The 22,303-nt window shown below is 40.5% G+C and overlaps 1 protein-coding gene across 3 annotated transcripts in view; it reads right to left on the reverse strand.

Moving 5' to 3' along the window:
- PSMF1 (proteasome inhibitor subunit 1) overlaps positions 1 to 22,303 on the reverse strand; it is a 44,876-nt gene that overhangs the window by 5,706 nt on the left and 16,867 nt on the right. For all 3 annotated transcript variants that reach the window (XM_027622231.2, XM_027622232.1, XM_027622233.1), the window contains one exon: positions 16,592 to 16,777. In XM_027622231.2, coding sequence (XP_027478032.1) covers positions 16,592 to 16,777 — 186 coding nt within the window. The remainder of the gene's footprint in view (positions 1 to 16,591; positions 16,778 to 22,303) is intronic.

Consider the following 22,303-nt stretch of genomic DNA (forward strand, 5'->3'; position numbering starts at 1 on the left):
CAGTGGGGCCCCTCTAGGGAATTTGAGGGTGGTCCTGACCACACACAATTTCTTCCTTCTGCGCTCCCCTCTCCTCTTAGATAAAAACACTCACTCCTCATTTCAGGTCAGGTTTTGCTACTGAACAAGGTTTGGCACCAGTCTTATGGAAAAAAAACCCTTGGTTTCCAGAGCTCTTTTGAAATCAGAATTGCATATAAAAGATTATGGGCCCAGAAAAGTAAAAATTCTCCTCCTCACCTCTGTTCCCCAGCCTCCTAGGTCTTCTACAGATGACTAAGATATCAGTTTCTCATATGTCCTTTCAAAGATACTCTGCATATAGAGTGAGCAAATATGCATTTCTCCTACTTTTTTAACAGATGGATGTACTGAGCTCCTTATATACATCATCTCATTTTGTCTTTACAGCAGCCCTCTGAATACATCATTTTTATTCTTATTTTACAGATGAGGAAACTGAAGCTCAGCGAAGCAAGGCTTCTTATAGAAGGCCACAAAAGTAGTAAGTGGCCAATACAATATTCATCCCAGGTCTGCCCAACTTCAAAACCCATGCTCTTTTAACTGATGTATTGGGACCATTTACATTTAATGTGATTTTATGTGAGATGTTTAGATTTATATCTATTATTTATTATTTGTTTTCCAACTGTTCCCTCTGTTTTTTCATTCTTCTGTTTCCTCTTTTTTTTTTTTTTTTTTTAATTTTAGGGTCTCTGACTAGATCTCTTTGTAGAGTTTTTTCCCAAGTGGTTGCTCCAAGGATTGAATATACATACTTAACTTCTTCAGTCTGCTTAGAAACAGTATTTTACCATTTCAAGTAGAAGGTCGAGACTGTACCAGCATATACAGGTCCATTATTCTCCTCCCTTTATTCTAGAGTTGATCTGCATTACACCAACATACACTGAAATGCTGTGATTTTTGCTTTCGACTGTAACATATTTTGGAGAATTCAAGAGGAGAGCAGTCAATTATATTTACCCAGACATTACCTTTTCTATTGCTCTTCTTTCATTCCTGATGTTCCAAGTCTCCATCTGGTATCATTTGCCTTCTGTCTGAAGAACTTCCTTTAGCAATTCCTTTTGAGAAGAGCTGTTGAAGAATTCTCTTAGTTTCCTTTCGCTAAGAATATCTTAATATCCTTCGTAAATAAAGCAAAATATTTGCTGGATCCGGAATTCTGGGTTAACAACTCTTTTTTCTCCACACTTTAAGAATATGGATCTACTTCTTCCTGGTGTCCACGATTTCTGATGAGAAATCGACATTCAAGTTCTTATTCTTCTGTAAGCCAAGTCATTGTTTTTTCCTAGTTGCTTTCACGGTTTTTTCTTGATCTTTAGTTTTAAGCAGTTTGATTACATGTCCACGCATGGACTTCCTTGGGTTTATCCTATTTAGGGTTTGCTGAGTTTTTTGAATTTGTGGGTTTAGGTCTTTTGCCCGATCTGGGAAGTTTTCAGGCATTATTTTCTTCAAATAATTCTTCTGTACTGTACTCTTTCTCTTCTTCTGAGACTCTGATCACCCCAATGTTAGACCTTTTATAATTTGCCCACAAACCCCTGAAACTTCATTTTTAAACTTTTTTTTCCCTCTGTCTTGAGACAGGATAGTTTCTAGTGTTCTATCTTCAAGTTCACTCTTCCTTCTGTTATTTAACCATTCTGATGATACTCATTCATCCAGTGAGGTTATTTTGATTATTTTATTTTTCAATTCTAAAATTTCCATTTGGTTCTTCTTTATAGCTTCTTATCTCTTTGCTGAGACTGGTTTTTCCCCTCATTTCAAGACTGTTTGCCCTCACTTCTTGGAGCATTTTTATAATAGCTGCTTTATATCTTTGCCAGATAATTCCAACATCTGTGTCATCTCGGTGCTGGCATCTGTTGTCTTTTTGTGAGTTGAGATTTTCTTGGTTCTCTGCATGCCCAGTAATTTAGGATTGTATCCTGCAAAGTCTGAACATTTGTTATGAAGCTCTGGGGGAATCCTGCTATTTTCGTTTTAGAAGGCAATCAACATAGCTGGGTTCAGGATCCAAATTCTGGTTTCAATGTCAGTTCTGTTTTCAAAGCCTTTTGCAGTGCTCTTCAGTTCTGTACCACATATGTGCTGCAGTGTCTGAACCACCTCGGCAATTCTACTCAAACTGTAACGTGCAGATGAATCAATGCAGGATCTTGCTAAAGTACAGATTTTAATACAGAAGACCAAGAATGGGACTTGAGATTCTGCATTTTTCACAAGTTCTCAAGTGACCTGATTTTGCTTGTCTGGGGAACACAAATGGCTAGGCCTGTCAAAGTACAAGTTCAGGTGGGAAATTTTGGTGGTCTGGGATTATTTACTTTGTTCTGCTAAGTGTGGAAACCTAGGACCGGGGACATGGGGATGCTGAGAAGTGTAGACAAAAGTGTGTATACACGGTCATGTGGAGCACCAGTTACAGTGCTCTGAGCAAGTGGGACACTAACCCTTTCCTTTTCCCCACCCTGAGGATATCCTCTGAGTTCAAGGGTGAACTGGGAACTGAGAATGGCTGGGAAGTATTGCATTTAGGCTAGGTGAACAAAGATTTTTAAAAGAAAAAAAAGAAAAAGATATGCATAAATTATACTAACAAATTTTAAGAAAAATGTCACCATAAACACAATGATTCTTTTTGCTATTCTTTTCTAGTCTTCCTTCATAAACATGCTTTTATAAAATTATATTATAATTTTAGATCCCACTGTTTTCCTCCACTTATGTCCTGTATTTCCCAAGTTGTCTGTCTTTGCTTTGACATTTTTAATGACAAAGTAATACTCATTCAAGTGAAGCAAATTTTTAACATTTCATCTTCGACTGCAGGTACTGGTATTGCTTCTGGTCTGTGCAACTATAAATAATGGTGCAATGAATAATTTTTGTGCACATGTATTTTTTCCTGTCAGAAATCAGTAACTGTTATCCTCTGCTTGTCCCACCACTGCATGATGGGAGCAAATCTGTTTCTCTGGTCAAAAGTCCTATATAGGAGTTGTGTTCAGGAGCTTCAACTGCATCTGACTTAAGACCATTTAGAAGGTGAGATTGGGTCCTGCTAGCTGAGGAGATTCAGGTAAGATTTGACACTGAGCTGATACAGTAATGGGTAAGACTCTTAAGAACCTTAGGGGAGGGGAAGATGTATTTTGCATTTGGGAGGCCAGAGGGTAGACTGTGGTAGGTAACATTTCTTGAAATGGCCCTGCTCAGAATTCCATGCTACCTAATCCCCAGAACCTGTGTATGTGATGAAAAATCACTCTTGTGATTGTTTTATGTAATAAGGCACAGCTGACTTCACAAAGGGGAGATGATCTGAATGGGCTAATCTACTCACATGAGACCTTAAAAAGTAGAAAACTTTCTCTAGTTGGCAGCAGAAGAGAAGGTGGAAGGGGAGAGTCAAAACATGAGAAGGGCTTGACAAACTATTGCTGGCTTTGAAGATGGAGGAGGCCACGTGAGAAGAGATGTCGCAAGTCTTCAGGAGCTGAGAGAGAGGCCCTAAGCCAACAGCCAATGAGGAAAGGAGACCTCAAGTCATACAAAAACAAAGAACTGAATTTGGGTTCAATTAGTTTACAAATGTTATGGGGATGATGCTTTTCTAAATAATTTGAAAGGAAATGGAGACTAATTCCAGCAATATGGCAAGGATAGGGAAACATCAAAATATAGTGGGAGTGCCAAGTAGTACAACTGTTCAGGACAACGGGGCAACATCAAAATCTTAAAAACAGGCTTAGTCCTTAATGGAGTAACTCTACTTTCAGGAATGTATGCTAAGGAAATATTCAGAGATGTGCTCTAAGTTTGAAAGGATGTTCCCTGAGGTGTTAGCTGTGGTAACCCCAAATTAGAAATGACTTTGGCTAAAAAACCCCATGTGCATCATCCTTGATTTGTCTCTCCTTTGTTAAGCCAACCCATCAGCAAGTCCTGTCAGGTATACTTCCAAATATACCCAAGATCATCTGCTCTGTCTGCCATTTACTACCTACCACCACTGTTTCTTGCCTGGGTGCCTGTGTCAGCTCCTGACCTGGTCTGTTTCTACTCTTGTCCCTTTATGATCCATTCTCTACAAAGGAGCCAGAGAGATTCAAAAATAAAATGTAAACAGTATGAAGTCCCTCCTTTGTTAAACACACCCAGGGGTTCCTACTGCTTCTGATCTTGCCCCCAAGGCTCTGCATGCCCTGGCCCATGCTTACCCCTACAGTGTCATCACCCATCTCTCTACCCCAACAGTTTACTGAGCTCCATCACACTACTTTCTCTTTGTTCTCGGAACAATCTAAGTCAAGATTGTTTCTTTCAAAATGATTGCTGACATGTGTGTTACAAGGAGGAAATACTAAGGGCTGAATCCTGCTCCAGTGTTTATGAGCTGTGTTGGTTTGGGTAAGGTAATTAACCTCTCTGTGCCTCAGTTTTCTTTTCTATAAAATGGAGATAACAATAGCACCTATCTCATTCTCATTATGAGGAATAAGAGAGATTACAATTTACACTTAATGTAACTGCTTGGCACACACTAAGGGCTTACTAAATATTAATAGTTGTCAGAACCTAACTGGGATTCCTCAAAAGAAAAGTCAGTGGTTCAAGGGGTCCCAACCAGACTACTTTCTACCCCAAATGTTCTGATGGTTCCCATTACCCAGGATCAAATCTAGCTCCTTAGCACACAGCGCCCCTCGTGATGTGCTCCTTACATTCCCCTATTCCTTCCATATGCCAGTGCAGGTGAAATACAATGCCCCCGTTCCCTCCCTTGTCGCCCCAACACACACACACACACACACACACACACACACACACACACACACACACACACACACACACACGAGATGATTTCACAGCCTCATTTATACCCACTGTCCCCTCAGCCATACATGCCAATTACTCCCAATACCACACAATTTTTACTAGTCCTTAAAACTTAGCCCATCAGGTATTATCTCTGTGAGGCCTTTCCTTCTATCTTGTACCACTCAATCTTTCAGAATAATCACCCTTCTCTGTGCTTTAGCAGACCTCAGAAATACATCATTGTTTTTAAAAGACTTATGATCTGGAACGAATAGGGCCATCAGCCTGGATCGACTGTGAACTCCTTGAAGGCTGAGTCCATACCTCGTCATGTATTCCCAGTGCCCAGTACAGTGCCTGACATACAAGCAACACTTAGACCTACTTGGGAATAACAGATTGTGAGAAGGTCAAAGTAAAGGTTTTAGAGTTAGACCCAAGTTCAAATTCTGGCTTCACCACCTAACCACTGTGTAATTTAGGGGAGGTCCTGAAATCCCTAAGCCCTAGCTTTCTCTCCTGTGAAATGTGACAACACTATCTATTTCTCAAGGTTGTTTTAAGTATCAAATGAGAATGTTTACAAAAGTGTAACACCTGGTACATAACGAAGAGTTCAATAAGTGGTATCCAATATTCTATTATTATATCACAATTTCCGCTTTATACTGGTTGTGATCAAGTTACTTATTATAGATGAACCTCAGTTTCCTTACTTGTAACGGGGCTAGCCCTTATCAATCTCATGGGGTTGAGAGGATTAAATAAGAACATATGAAGGCCTAGCTTGTTGCTTGGAATAGCTGACACTCAACAAACAGAGGCTGTATAATTATTATTGAACTAACTTGGCCATCCATGGAAAAAACCGAAGAGATCTATTTGGCTCCAAGAGGAAAAGCAATGAGGGCAAATTTTAAGAACAGGGAATAATAGCTTCATGATTAATAATTTAATGAAATTAAATGAAAATTTAATTATTAAGGTGACATAGGTAGAGGATAATTCTTTTCAAAATATGGTGCTGATATCAATATAGTAAAGTATCAACCTATCTTGTACGACACATAAAAATTAATTTCAAATGGGTTACAGATCTAAATATAAAAGGTAAAACAGCAAAGCTTTTAGAAGAAAATATATAAGAAATTCTCCATGACCTTAGGGTAGGGCAAAGATTTCTCAACAGATCAAAAAAACACCAAACATAAAGAGAAAGCATTGATAAGCTAGATGACATACAAATTAAGAACATTTTAATTTAAAAAAACACCACTGACAGAGTGAAAAGGCAAACTACAGAGGGAAAATATTTGTAATACATTTATCTGACAAAGGACCTAAATCCAGAATACATAAACAATGCCTGCAAATCATAAAAAGACAACGAAAGAGAAATTGGGCAAGAGATTTGAAAGACTCGTCAACAAAAGGGGATATCTAAAAGGGCTCGTAAACATTTTTAAAAAAGAAAAAGAAAGGATGCAAAATGTCCTCCATAGAATCCTGGAGGTCCCCTGAAACTCGTTTCAGGAGGTCCATGAGATCAAAGCTATTTCATCTTAGAAGCTATGGCCTTTTTTTCACTGTGTTGAATTTGCACTGATGGTACAAAAGCAGTGGTGAGCAAAACCACTGAAGCCTTAGCATGAATCCAAGCAGTGGCCCTGAACTAGCTGTCGGTGTGCCCTCCCTCGCCAGCCACGCGCTACGCACATCTAGTGTCGCTTGAGAATGTCCTTGATAAAGTAGCAAAAAATTACCAAGTGCTCTAAAACTGCCATCTTTGAACACACCTCTTTTTCACTATTCTGTGTGATGAACTGGGAAACAGGCATAAAGCGCTTCTGCCGCATACAGAAGTACAATGGTACTTATCAATAACTTTTGCAGTTAAGTTGCTAGCTGAACTGGCCATTTTTTCATGGAAAACCATTTTTACTTAATGACTGATTGTCAAACCACAGCTATTCAGACTTGGGCTACATAGTAGACTCCAAACAATGTGAGCCTGTTACTACAATGAAAGCAACTGACATTGTTGCCAATGATTAAAACTGAAGCTTTCAAGTGAAAATTAGCAATTTGGAAGTTTGTATTCAAATTTGATGGCTTCCCAGGACTGACGGTGATGAGATTGGTAATATTAATGTGATTTGATATTGGATAATAAAATGAGTCAGCATTTAGCAAATCTGCGTAACTCAGTGAACCAGCATTTCCCAAATGATCAACACACCTTATTCTAATATCATACCTGGGTAAAAGATCCACTCAAAGGACATGCCAGACCAGTGGATTTAATTTTTATTTTTTAAGATTTTATATATTTACTTACTTACTTACTTATAGCGTGGGCGAGCAGGGGGAGGGGCAGAGGGAGAAAGAGCGAGAATCTCAAGCAGACTCTGGACTGAGCACAGAGCCTGACGTGGGGCTCGATCCCAAGACCCTGAGATCACGACCTGAGCCGAAATCCAGAGTCAGACGCCCAACCAACTGAGCCACCCAGGCGCCCCTCAAAACATTATTAAACTACTCTTCTCTTTTATCTAATAACTTGTCTTGGTAAGGCTTCAACAAAAACATCACTGCCTGCAGACTAAATGCAGAAGCAGAAATGAGAATCTAATTGTCTTCCATGCCTGATGATAAATAGGTCTGCCACAATGTGAAACAAGTCATTCTTCTTGCAGAATTTTTGTGTTTGGGAAAAAAAATAGATATTTTTGTAAAAATCTCTTATTTGTGTTAACATGTGATGGGTTTATTATTGTTGTTTTTAAGTGAATGAATAAACGTGTATTTTTAAAATTCAGCTGTAATTTTTAATATGGTAAATATTGATTGATAAGAACCCAAACAAGAACTCTTCTTTTTAAAAAAAGATTTTAATTATTTGAGAGAGAGCGAGAGAGAGAGAGAGAGCATGAACAGGGGGGAGGAGTAGAGGGAGAGGGAGAAGCAGACTCCTCACTGAGCAGGAAGCCTGAGCGGGACTCGATCCCAGGACTCCGGGATCATGACCTGAACCGAAGGCAGTCGCTTAACTGACTGAGCCACTTAAGCGCCCCAAGAACTCTTTAATAATTCAAAATTTAATAATTCTTCCTCAATAATTCAGAGTTCAAGAGGGTTTCTGAGACCAAAAATGTTGAGATCTGCCGGTGTGGAAAATATAACTCAATGAATCAAAAGAAAAAAACTATGTACAGACGCATATAGCTTTACTATTTAAGATGAGAAATTGAACACGCTTAAAATACCCCATGGAGGTTGGGCAATCTGTAGCATATCGGCAAGATAAAATATCAGATACTAAAAAAGATGTATTTAGCACTTTAGTAAACAGATTATGAAATTTTAAGAAGAAAATGCAGAACACAAAGTATTGGAAACATTAAAAATATGTAAAGACAGACTGGGGCTGAAAATGAATTTTGAATGACAAGAGCTCTATATCTAAGGGTTTATTTTTAGTGAAGCCCGTTAAGCGTAGGAAAAACTGGTTTTTCAAAACAGCGAATAGGATTTGGGGCATACGGTCCGACTGAGGACAGATGGCTCAGAGGGAAATGGGTTAGAATCGTAAGACAACAACAACAAAAGCTAGCCTTAGATTTAAAAAAAAAAACAACAAAAAACCCTTCCCTCAGGGATGGGCTGTTTTCAGTAATTCTTCCCTAGAGACCTCAGGAGTATAGGACAGACCTACTTTTCACTCCCAATTCTCCATCACAATGGAACGTCCTCTCTACGTGTACTCCTGGCCTAGAAGCAGCCAGCATCAGACCCAGTAGCCCTTGACAAGGTCTGGATACACATCGCCACACACTTAGGGAAGCAAATCTTTTTCTGCACGACGACGGACACCCCATGTGTTTGCTTTTGGGGGTTCCCAGGGGTGGGCTACACAAGATGGGGGTGTGGAAGGCGAGCGGTGAGACACAGGGCCGTGTCCTCCGGAAGGAGGCGGAGGCTATTTCCCACTCAGCGTACAAGCCTCGGCTGTTCAGTGATGGGCTAATGAACACCCCGCAGCAGCCAGATGGGCCGGCTCCCATGCTGCTCTTTTTCCCTCCTTCCTGCCCTCAGGCCCCACCCCCAAATCCTACATTTGAGGAAAAAACAAAAAGGTGAAAGTGTGAGTGCTGGTTGCCTGGCAACTTGGTGGTGGGGGGGGCTCTAATAAAGGAATCGGTGTCATTACAGACATCTGTGCTGACAGAGGAAGGGGCTGGCGAGGACGGGGGGTGGAGGGGGGGGGGTGAGTGGCTGACAAAAAGCCTCCTAAGCATTCGCCTCTTCTCCAACCATCTCATGTAGTTCAGTGCCCTAGTCCTGGGAGACAGACTGGCTTGAGAAAGACCTAATTGAGGGAGGGCAAGGCGATGGATTTTTCTCCACACTCCGTGTGCACTCACTATACTGAACTTGCACACAAACTGATTATTACATGAACTAAAACTGAAGGGTGCAGTGGGGAGAGCGTAGGCAGAGCACAGGGCCCAGTCTTCACCCTCACAGTTGGGTAACGCTGGGCAGTTACGCTACGTCTTTATCCGCCGTCTCTGCCTGTGTAAAGAGGGGATGCTACTGATCTTCTCACAGGCCTGTCTGGAAGATGAGCCACCATAAATGAAAGCACCTGCTTCAGCGGTCAACACCGCCACCAGCCAAGAAACGGCAGCTACCTCTCTCCTTGATAAGCGCAGACAATGTCGATGATAAAGGGACAATGTTCATAAGGGGCTGGGCCTAAATGCAGTCACCCAACACAACCTCCAGGTCCATACTCTCACACCTAAGTGGCTCTACTGCATCAAATCCTTTTCTGGGGGAAGAGGCTAGGTCTTTAAAAGCACAGTCAAGGGCGCCTGGGTGGCTCAGTTGGTTAAGCGACTGCCTTCGGCTCAGGTCATGATCCTGGAGTCCCGGGATCGAGTCCCACATCGGGCTCCCTGCTCAGCAGGAAGTCTGCTTCTCCCTCTGACCCTTTCCCCTCTCATGCTCTCTCTCTATCTCATTCTCTCTCTCAAATAAATAAAATCTTTAAAAAAAAAAAAAAGCACAGTCAAAGGTTCTGTCTTTGGGAGAACCCTCCACTCATTTCACCTTCAGTCTGGTTTTGATCTCGACCTGCTACCTGAATGGGATCTTATCAAACCTTTACTATATTCTCAGCAATGAACTCGACACACCACATCCTGAGAGAGCTCTGAGACAGGCATAATAATTCTCAAGGTGCAGATGAGGAGACCAAGGTGCTCCCAGGCTAGATGTGTTCACCGAGGGACAGGTAAAGCTACGTCAGGGTTTGAATCTAGCTGATCAACTTCCAAAGCCTGTGCTCTAGACCGCCATACAATACTCTCTCCTTGATATGGGGGAGGCGGGTGGGGTGGTGGTAAAAAGGGACCGAGTCCCACGTGCTAAGAGTGGTATGCTGAAACAACGAGTTTTAGCTTTCTGCCTTACTACCGCCCCCCTCCCTGCCTCCACCACTGCACTTGGCTCTAACCACTTCCTAACCTTCTGGGGCTCTGCACAGGTCAGGCCTTCAATGCTGGAACACCCCTCCTACCCTACTCTTCACTGACTGATGCATACTCCGCATTCTTTAGGAGCCTGCGGAGAGGTCAGCCCCTTCTTGGGGAAGCCTTCCCTGAACACCAAGCGTGGTTCAGGCTCCCCCTGCATGTGCTCCCTAGGACACTGGCCCTCCCGGATGAGATGGCAGCAGGAGAAGATGGCGTCACTGGTCTTCTCGAAGCACCCAAGGCTGGATCTAGTGCCTCACACCTAGTGAGCTCAAGAAATACTGTGAACTTAAGAACCTAAGTGACTCGTTAGCATCTACATTTTTAAATACTTATTTTAAAATAATTAGAGTCATAGGAAGTTGGAAAAATAGTGCAGAGAAATCCTGTGTACCCTTCACCCAGTTTTCTCCAAGTTATACCACCAAAGCTCCCTCATGCTACCTCCCCCACCTTTATAATCACACCTACAGCCTGCCCCTTCCCTAACCTCTGGCAAACACTAATCTGTTTAGCACATCTATTAATACTGTTATTTTGAAAGTGTTGTGTAAGTGGAATCGTATAGTATGGGACCTTTTAGAATTGGCTTTTTTTCCCTCAGCACGATGACCCTGAGGTCCATCATTAATGTGTGCATCAAGAGTTCGCTCCTTTACATTGCTGAGTAGTAGTCCATGGGGTAAGTGTGCTTACCCACTCACCAACTCAGGGACATCTGGATCGCTTCCAGTTTTTGGCTATTACAAATAAAGCTACTATGAACATCTGTCTACAGGCCTCTGCGTGGGCATAATTTTTGTTTCTCTAAGATAAACACAGAGGAGGACAATTTCTAGATCTTACTAGGAAGTGTTTGCTTAGGAAACTGCCAATGTTCTTGAATGGCTGTACCATTTTACATTCCCACCAGCAATGGATAAGACATTGAGTTTCTCTGCACCCTCTCAGCATTTGGTATCATTTCTATTTTTAATTTTAGCCAATGAAGGATTTCATTGTTTAATTTCCATTTCCCTAATGGCGCTGAATACCTTTTCATGTGCTGTGTGCCATCTGTGTATCCTTTTAGTGTGCTATCTCTTCACATCCTCATCCTATTTTCTAATTGTTTTTTTTTTTTTTAACCTGTAGAGTTTTGAGTGTTCTAGATCTTTCTAGATATGACTGCTCTGTCAGGAGTGTGGTTTGTAAACATTTTCTCCCAGTCTGTAGTTTATGTTCTCATTCTCTTAACAGGGTCTTTCATAGAGCAAAACATTTTTAATTTTGATGAAGAACAATTTAACCATGTCTTTCTGTTAAAGATTGTGCTTTTAGTGTCCTGCGAACGCTTCAGCAAGCCCTAGATTCAGAAGATTTTCTCCTCTGAGTTCTATGGTGTTGTAGCATTAGGTTTCACATTTAAATCTGTGATCCCATTTGCGTTACCAGCTCACATTCGTTCTGAGCCCTGGGCTGGGACCCTTGCCGAACTCATTACTATTACTGTTGTTACTGCTATTATTTGGTAGATTCCTTGGGATTTCCTATCTGGACCATTATGTCATCTGCAAACATGAACTGTTTTATTTCTTCCTCTCTTATCTGTATCCCTTTTATTTCTTGTCTTAATGTGGTAGCAAAATGTTCAGTACCATGCTGAATAAGAGTGGTGAAGAGTGCATACCTATGCCTTGTTTCTAAGGGGGAAAGCATTCAGCAGCTAATTTTAAATAAATCACTTCTGCCGGTATGATGATGAACCCATAAAATACCACCTAGGTACTAACAAACTATTCTCTAGTTGAAGGAAAGACATCAAAGTCTCAATCATGAGCAATCTCTTATAGTCTGAACCCAGAGGCCTCATTTCTATTGCTGTATGTTCACATTTCCAATAAAGCCAAGGCTGGGACCTTTTTTTTTTTCTTTTACAGTTTATTGAGATATATTTCACATATTATAAAATTCATCCAGTTAAAATATACAGTGCAATGGTCTTTAGATGTTCACAGAGTGTGCAAATATTCTAGTTAGAATATTTTCTGCACCCCAAGAAGAAACCCTGTACCCGCTAGCAGTCATTCCCTATTCATGCCCACCAATCCCTCCACCTCAGTTCCTGGAAATGACTAATCTACTTTCTGTCTCTATGGATTTGCCTATTCTGGACAATTCACATAAAATCATACAATATGTAGCTCCTCTCGCTTAGTAAAATGTTTTCAAGGCTCACACAGGTTGTGACATCCATCAGTACTTCATCTTTTTACTGCTGAATAACATTCAACTGTATGCACGTGTCACTTTGTATATTGGATCATCGGCTGATGGATATTTAGGTTGTTTCCACTTTTTGGCTAGTATGAATAATACCATGGACATTCACGTACAGAAGTTGTACGTGATCATGTGCACAAACAAGTACTATTTCACTGTGGTTTGGAGTTCCATTTCCCTAATGATTAATGATGTTGAGCATCTTTTCACATGCTCATGGGCCAGTAGAACCATTTATAAATTGGGTTGTCTTTTTATTACTGAGTTGTGAGGGTTATGCATTCTGAATACAAGTCTATTATCAACTATGATTTGTAAATGCTCTCTCCCATTCTGTGGGTTATCTTTTCACTTTCTTGACTGTCCTTTGATGCACAAAAGGTTTTCATTTTGACAAAGTCCACTTTGTACTTTTGGTGTTGTATCTAAGACACTACTGTCAAGGTCATGAAGATTTATTCCTGTTTTCTTCTAGGAGTGTTATAGTTCTCTTATGCCTAGGTCTATGATCCATTTTAAGTCAATTTCTGTGTGAGGAAGGGGTCCAGCTGCATTCTTTTGCCTGTGGATATAGAGTTGTTCCAGCATCATTTGAAAGGACTATTGTTTCCCCATTGAATTATCTTGGCACACTTGTTGAAATCAATTGCCCATGGATGTACGGGTTTATTTCTGGATCTTAATTCTATTCCCTTGGCTTTATATGTCTATCCTTATTCTAGTACCACACTGTCTTGATTACTGTAGCTTTGTAGTAAGTTTTGAAATTGGAAAGTGTGAGTCTTCTTTTTTTCTTTTTCAAAATTGCTTTAGTTATTCTGGTTCTCTTGCATTTCCATATGAATTTTAGGATCAGCTTGACAATTTCTGAAAACAAAAACAAAAACCCCAGAAAACAAAAAACCTGCGAACAAGAAACTCTGGGATTGGGATTGCATTAAATATGTAGATCAATTTGGAGAATACTGCCCATATTAAGCCTACCTATCTATGAACACAGAATGTCTTTCCATTATTTAGATCTTAATTTCTTTCAAAAATGTTTTGTTAGTTTTCAGTGTACAAGTTAACTTCTGTTCAATTTATTCTTAAGTGTTTTTTCTTTGGGGGTTATTATAAATGGGATCATTTCCTTAATTTTCAGATTGTTCATTGCTAACATAAATACAATTGATTTTTGTTTTTTTGATCGTGTATCCTGCGACATTGCTGAACTTGTTTATTTTAAAAGTTTTTTTAGAGGATTCCTTCAGATATCCCATATGAGGATCTCATGTAATTGGCAAACAGTTTGTTTTACATCTTCCTTTTTAATCTAGATACTTTTCCTTTTTCTCGAGTGATTGTCCTGGCTAGAATCTCAAGTATGATGTTGTATAAAAGTAACAAGAGCAGACATTCTTGTCTTCTTCCTGATCTTAGGGGGGAAAGCATTTGGTTTTTCTCCATTAAGTAGGATATTAGCTGTGGGCTTTCTGCAGATGCTATTTATTAAGTAACTCCTATTGCTAAATCCTTTTATCATGAAAGGGTGTTGGATTTTGTCAAATGCTTTTTCTCTATTGAAATGAACATGTGGTTTTTGTCCTTTGTTCTATTTATGTGGTAGGTTACACTAACTTATTTTCAGATGTAAAACCAACCATTTCTGGGATAAATTTCTTTTGGTCATGGTATATAATCCTTTTTCTACGTTGCTGGATTTGTTTTGCCAGTATTTTGTTGAGGATTTTAAAATCTGTATTCAAAAGGGATACTGGTTTGTAGTTCTCTTGTGAGGTCTTTGGTTTTGGTATCAGGGCTTCACAGATCCAAACAAGGTCCAACACTGTATTTAGTTGACATAACTCTTTTAATAACAGCCCCACTCTCCCTTTTTTCCTCATGCCATTCATTTATTTGAAAACGAAAACAGGGTTAACTTATCCCGTAAAAAATTTTCATGTTCCAGTTTTGGCTGGAATACGTGTATCCTCATGTGTCTATTTAACTCATTCTTCTATCCTTCATGCTTCTTTTAATCTGGGAGTTATATCTACATCCAGGCTGCTGTGTAATTACGATTGCATCATATTTGAAGACACTTAATGTCTGGCTATCCCATTTTTAGTGTTAAGATTGATCTATGGGCTCAGGTGCTAGCAGTCTGATCTATTCATTATACAGTTCTCCATCAACCTATTACCTAAGGGTTTTAGCAAACATTGACGATTTGTGCCTAGGTACGTTATTTCAGGAGAAGTTGTGACATGGTTATTTTTGATTCTTTCGGTTCTTCCAAGGCTAGGAATTTTAATCTTCATAATTATAAACTCCAGGCCTGATTCCCAGTTAGGGTGGCAGAGCCTCCAGGTGCCACTGTGGAAGCCCTGGGGGGATTTTTGCTTGCCACCTGGTTGGAGGGTCCTCACAGCACCTGAGGCAGATGCCAGAGACTCTGCACGTTCTACATAATGAATTCTACATTAGAAGAATGACCTGCATCCCACACAACTTTCGAAAGTCTTGTTAGGTATTCAGGGAGGCGTAAAGACTTCATAAATTACCCAAATCTAATGAGACACTGTCCATCTAATATTTTGTTTGCCATTCTCCTAAGAACTGGTCATCATTTCTGAAAAGTCATGTTAGTAACAGCAATACAGTTTATACTATCTGAGTTTTGCTCCAATACATCTGTATATGCCAGCTTCTGTTATTGTCAAATTCAACATAATTCCATATACAAGTGCAAATGTCTGACTAAATTTTCCAGTGTAACTGTGCTCAGTCATCTACACAATCAAATAGACATTATCTTACTAATTACTCTCTATTTCTCATTTATATTATAGTTAGGACTTTATACTGATTCCTTTTGAAGTGTGCATTCAATTAGATTATCTGTGAATTTCATCTCAAGAGAAGTAAACGAGATTTCACAGAATATTTGTTTTGACATGGGCAGTGAGTCTGAAAGAGCTGAGAATTACTATCTACTTAAAGTGTAAAAATCCACCCCAACCCCCTTGATTGCTGTCCAGCGCTTGTTCTTCAGTCTCGCCACCATATTCTGGCTACATCACAGCAGAGCACTGCAGTGGGATTTGACACTTGAACTGCAGCCCTGGCCCTGCCTCTTTATTAGTGGCTGGTGACCTCAGGCAGGTCATCTTACCTCTGTTCCTGTCTATAAAATAAGGTTAGATCAGACAAGCTGTTCCCAACCCTTCAACTACTTTTTATTATTCAACCTCCCCATAGGATTTCCGAAGAGTGCCAAAGAGACGTACCAATTGTTATTTATTGTAATAAATTGATTTCCCATTTTTTTTTAACTAATCAAAGATACAAAACTGCAAAACAGGATAAAATAACAGTGGTAGTGAACACTTACTGAGTGCTTATTATGGCCCCACAGTGAACCCCGAGGCCCCAATTACTACCACGCTGGGGACTCCACAATGGGAAGCGCTGTCTCAGCCAAAGACTAAGGTCTTCCACTGGTTCTTGTCTCTTTCCTCAGAGCACGAGAGTCTCCTGTCGTAGATGCTGCCACCCTAACCTGCTAAGATCCTGGATGAGACATGCTCATACCCCATGCTGTTTTGGAAAAGTTCTGAAGTTGTCAACGAGGTTAGGTGACTACCGTGAATGAAATGAAACAGGCAAGACAGTTGGCCTACATCCCCTCTGGGAAGGTACTTCTGCATCTGCATTTCCCTGAAATGCCTAGCCCTGGTCCCTGCAACCCGAAGAAGCTGGGTAGTTAGGGTGACTAGGAGTCGCACCAGAACTCTCTGCTCCACTTACGTCTCCACCCACCAAGACTCTGACAATCTGTTGCAGACACATGGAGGCCAGAGAGGGGGCCAGGTGGCAGGATGGCTATGGCTAGAATCTGGCAGAAGCACGGGCCGGCTGCCCGCTGGGGGCTCTGTACTCACCAGGGAGGCTGCCGGCTCGTGTGTGGGTGCCGTGGCTGAATTCGGAGGGGGTCCACCTCTCTGGCAGTGGCAGGTGGAAACTCCTGGTGGGGACTGCTGACGCTAGCCTTGTCCCAGGGCTCATGGATAGGTGTGATGATTCCAGACACAATGCGAGACCGAAGTTCCTCACTGTTCTTGTAGGTCCTGTAGGAAGGAGACGAGGTGGCAACTGCTGGCACCCGGCTGGCAACCCCGTACACACTGTTGTGGCGGCGGCAACGGCGGCCCTGACAGCTCTTGGCTTTGCGCTTGGGCTGTTTGCAAGGGTGGGAATGGGCCGCCCGGCGGACCTGCGTGAGGGGGGCAACAGCCCGGTGTCGTCGCCGAGATTTGGGCCTAAGCTTCTTAGGCATCTGAGTTGCCCCTCCTCACTCACCACCCCATTAGAAAGAGGTGACGGTGCAGGGGCACAGGGCCTGGACTGGCTGCTCCTCCGTACCTGCCCAGCCCTATCCTCAGTCTCATTGTGTGTTCGTCACGTGTCATGGGAAGGGTCACGGATGGCCAAGGCTCTTAGGGAGATGAACCAGGTTCCTGGCCCAGGTAGGCAGGGCTCTTGGGGGCTCAAGGTCCAGTTCTGTCACCAACTCAGAACCGTCAGAAGGCTGCGCTGGGCCTCTTTTTGTCTGCCTGTGACAGCCAAGCATTGTGAGCTGTAGCTGAGGTGTTGAGGCAGGATGAGGTAGCGATGAGTGGGTGGTGCTCTAGAATTCCTAAAAATCTGGTGTTTTAAAATGAGCCATATCCTGGGCCAAAAAGCAAATCTTAAAAAACTGAAACTGTACAGAGTATGTTCTCTGACCATATGGAATCATACTAAACATCAAAATAGAAAGAAGTCTCTAAATACATGGAAATTAAGCAACCCAATTCCAGATAACCCTCAGGTCAAAGAGGAAGACATAAAAAAAAAAAAAATACAAAGCACTGACTAAAAATAAATACCTAACATATTAAAATATGTGGGATGGAGGTGCCTGGGTGGATCAGTTGGTTGAGTGGCCGACTCTTGATTTCGGCTCAGGTCATACCTCAGGGTTGTGAGATTGAGCCCTGCATTGGGCTCCCAGCTCAGCAGGTCATCTGCCTGGGATTCTCTCCCTCTCCTTCTGTCCCTCCCGCAACTTGTGCACTCTCTCCCTAAAATAAATGTAAAAATCTTAGAAAAAACTATGTGAGGATATGGCTAAAATACTGTTGAGAGGAAACTTCATAGCGCTAAATGCTTATATTGGAAAAGAGGAAAGAAATCGATAATCAAAATTCTGACCTCAAGAACCTAGAAGAAGAGCAAATTAAACCAGAAGCAAGGCTGAAGTAAGGAAATAATAAAGAATAAAAATCAATAAAAGAGAAAAATAGGAAAATGAGAGAGAAAATTAAATTAAAAAACTGGTTCTTTCAAAAAATGAATAAAATTGACAAACTTCTAGCAAGATTGGCAAACACAAAAAGAGAGAAGACACCAATCACCAATATCAAGAATGCCACGGGATATTACAACACATGTATTGCCACTGGAAGGATAGTGAGAGAATGCTAACAGTAACTTCAACAACTTAGAACAGACCAATTCTTCAAAAACCACAAACTAACAACTCAGCCAAAATAAAATAATCTAAAGAGTTCTACTACAGTAACAAAATTCATACCTAAGCATCTAAAACAAGAACTCTCCAGAGCCAGATGATCTCAGTGGAGAATGCTACCAAACACTTAAAGAAGAATTAACACCAATTTACAGTTATTTCCAGAAAACAGGAGAGGAAGAAACATTTCCTAACTCATTTTATGAGGCCTGGATTGCCTCATATATATCAAAGCCAGACAAAAGAGAGCATAAAAAACAAAACTACAGACATGCATTTCCCATGAACTTGGATGTGCAAATGCTCAACAAAGTACTAACAAGTTGAATTAAAAAATATATAATAAAAAGAATCATATACCCCAGGATTCACTGTTGGTATGCAAGGCCGGTTCACTATTCACAAATCCCTACCATATCAATAAGCTAAGAAAAATCGTATGAGCCTACCAACTGATGCAGAAAATGCATCTGACAAAGTCCAACATGCAAATCCATTCATGATAAAAACTCTCAACAAACTAGGAAAAGAAGGGAACCTCTTGAGCTTCATAAAGAACACCTACAAAAACCTACAGTTAACAAAATACTTAAGAGGGGTGCCTGGGAGGCTCAGTTGGTTAAGTGTCTGCCTTCGGCTTGGGTCATGATCTCCAGGTCATGGGATCGAGCCCCACGTCGGCCTCTCTGCTCAGCAGGGAGCCTGCTTCTCCCTCTCCCTCTGTCAGTTGCTCCCCCTGCTTGTGTGCGCCCTCTCTATGTCAAATAAATAAATAAAAACCTTAAAAAAAAAAACCCCACAATAATATACTTAATAATGAAAGACCTGAGTTGACTAGAGGATATTTCTGAAGCTAAGTGGGAGGGAGAGACCTGGGAGTAGGAAAGGAGGGAACAAAAGCTGAGCTATGACTTTTTTCCCCCTTTTAAGGTTTACTGGAACGGGAATAGAGGTAAAAGTCTTACAAATTAAGTTTGTTTCCCTTTAACTGGGAAGACACCAAACAGGTAAAAGTGGCAAATATGGATTGTATTCCCAAATGGTTTAGGTGGTATGTTCTTGGGACCTTAAATACTGAGTTTTGGAACACATATATACGGAGCAATAATGATACAATAACTAATATTTACTGAGCACTTACTATGTGACAGGCACTGTCCTAAGTCCTTCACAACCATTAACTAAGTAAGTTTTCAGAACACCTATTAGTTACAAATCCAGTAAATAAAGTCAGAATTTGAATGAAAATAACATTAAAAATAACGAAAGATTGAATACTTTGCCTCAGACTGGGAACATGGCAAGGATGTTCTTTCTCACCACTCTCAAATAACATAACACTGAAGTTCTAGTCATTGCAATAAAGCAATAAATAAGAAAGAAGAAAAAATATAAAGATTAGAAAGAAAAGAATAAAACTTCCCTTTTTGCAGATGACATGATAGTCTACCTTGAAATTCCCAAGAAATCTACAAAAAAACCTCCAAGAACAATGAGTTCAGCAAGGTGACCGCATAAAAGATCAACACACAAAAATAAACTGCATTTCTATATACTAACAATGAATATTTGAAAATCAAAACTAAGAGCAGAACACAATTTATAATCACCCCCCTCCTCCAGAAAAGAAACAGCAAAAACATGTTCAGGATCTACATGCTGAAAATTACAAAATGATGATGAAAGAATTCAAGTAAGACTTATAAACGGAGATACCGTGTTCATAGTAAAAATGTCAATTTTCCCCATTATAGGTTTAATGATCTATAGGCTTAATGCAACTCCCAGCAAGTTTTTATTGACATACACAAGCTTATCCTAAAGTTAGTACAGAAAGGCATGGGCCCTAGAATAGCTCAGACTATCTTGACAAGATAAGTGGGAGGAATCATTCTACTCAATTTTAAGGTCTACTATGTAGCTACATTAATCAAAACTGAGTGATACTGGCAGAGGGACACACATAAAGATCAATGGGAAAAAAACAGAAAACCTAAAAACAGGCCCACATAAGTACAGACAACTGCTTTTTGAAAAAGTTGCAAAAGCAGCTGAATGAAGGAAGAACAAATGGTGTTGGAGCGCAATTGGACATCCATTGGCAAGGAAATGAATCTCTGTCTAAACCTCACACCTTATATATAAAAATTAACTTAAAATAGACCACAGACTTAAATGTAAAATATAAAACTATAAAAAGCTTAGGAAAAAACGTAAGAGAAAATCTTGGGGCTCTAGAGCTAGGCAAAGCATTCTTGACACCAAAAGCATGATCCATAAAATTGATAAATACTATGAAAATTAAAAACTTTGTGAAAGACCCTGTTAAGAGAATGAAGAAACAAACTACAGGCTGGGAGAAAACATTTATAAGCCATCATCTAAGAAAGGACTTGCATCTAAAATATATAAAGAACTCTCAAATATACAACAGTAAAAGAACTCAAACAATCCAATTAGAAAATGGGCAAAAGACACAGACACTTTGCCAAAGAAGATACACAGATGGCAAATATACACATGGAAAGATGCTCAACATCATTAGCCATTAGGGCAATACAAATTAAAACCATGAGGAAATAATACTACATATCTATGAGAGTAACTAAAATGAAAAAGAGTGACAACACCAAATGCTGGTGAAGATGCAGAGAAATGTTATCACTCATACACTGGTGGTGGACATGTAAAACAGTACAGACACTCTGGAAAATCATTTGGCAGTCTCTTAAAAAAACTAAACATGCAACTGCCATTGTGCTCTTGGGCATTTATCACAGAGAAATGAGAATTATGTTCACACTAAGGCCTGTACCTGAATGTCCATAGCACCTTTACTTGTAATAGCAAACAACTGGAAACAACTAGATATCCTTCAAGGAGTGGTACACCCATACCATGAACTACTACTCACCTTTACAATGGAACAAACTATTGATGCATGCAACAACTCAGATGGATGACAACAGCATTATACTGAGTGAGAAGAGCCAATCCCATTAGCTTAAGCTTACATATTGTATGATTCCATTTACTTTTTTTTTTAAGGCAGAGATTTTTTTTTTTTTAAAGATTTTATTTATTTGTCAGAGAGAGAGAGCATGAGGGAGAATGCACAAACGGGGAGTGGCAGGCAGGGGGTGAAGCAAGATCCCGTCAGAGCAGGGAGCTCAATGTGGGACTTGATCCTAGAGCCCTGGGATCATGACCTTAGCTGAAGGCAGACGCTTAACCAACTGAACCACCCAGGTGTCCCTTAACATTCTGGAAATAAGAAGATTTTAGAGATGGAGAATAAGTGGTTGCCAGGGGGTTAGTGATGGGGAGGGACAGTGGGTGTGGCAATAAAAGGGCATCAAGAGGGATCCTTATGGGGGCAGCTGAGTGTCTCAGTCAGGTTAAACATCTGACTCTTGACTTTGGCCCAGGTCATGATCACAGGGCTGTGAGATCGAGCCTCGCATCTGGCTCCATGCCTGCTTGAGATTCTCTCTTTCCCTGTCCCCTTGTCTCTCCCAACCCTCTCTAAAAAAGAAAAAAAAAAAAGAGGGATCCTTAGATGTTAAAAAGTTTCTGTATCATTTTATCAATGTCAATATCCTGGCTATAATATCTAGTACAGTTTTGTACAATGTGATCACTGAGGTAAAATGTATAAGGGATACAAAGAATCTCTGTATTATTTCTTACAACTGCATTTAAGACTACAATTATCTCAGAATAAAATTTTTTGTTTTAATTTTTAAGTAGGCTCCACGGCCAGCATGGAGCTCAACACTGGGCTTGAACTCATGACCCTAAGATCAAGACCTGAGCTGAGATCAAGAGTTGGACCCTTAACAAACTGAGCCACCCAGGTGCCCCTCAAAATAAAAAGTTTAATTAAAAAATACATTTTTATTATATAACCATAAGATAAACTGAGAATACTAGATCAGTGCTTTCAAGTTTTCGCTCACATAGAAGGGGGCCCAAGGAGAGTGAGAGAGAAAGCCCAGGGACTTCAATTTCCTGCCCTTACCCTTTCCACCAGAGCAATTTTACTCTAATTTAATATGTCAATCCTAAAGAACACTGTGAA

Source organism: Zalophus californianus, chromosome 8, assembly GCF_009762305.2.
Source record: "Zalophus californianus isolate mZalCal1 chromosome 8, mZalCal1.pri.v2, whole genome shotgun sequence".
Classification (NCBI taxonomy): Eukaryota; Metazoa; Chordata; class Mammalia; order Carnivora; family Otariidae; genus Zalophus; species Zalophus californianus.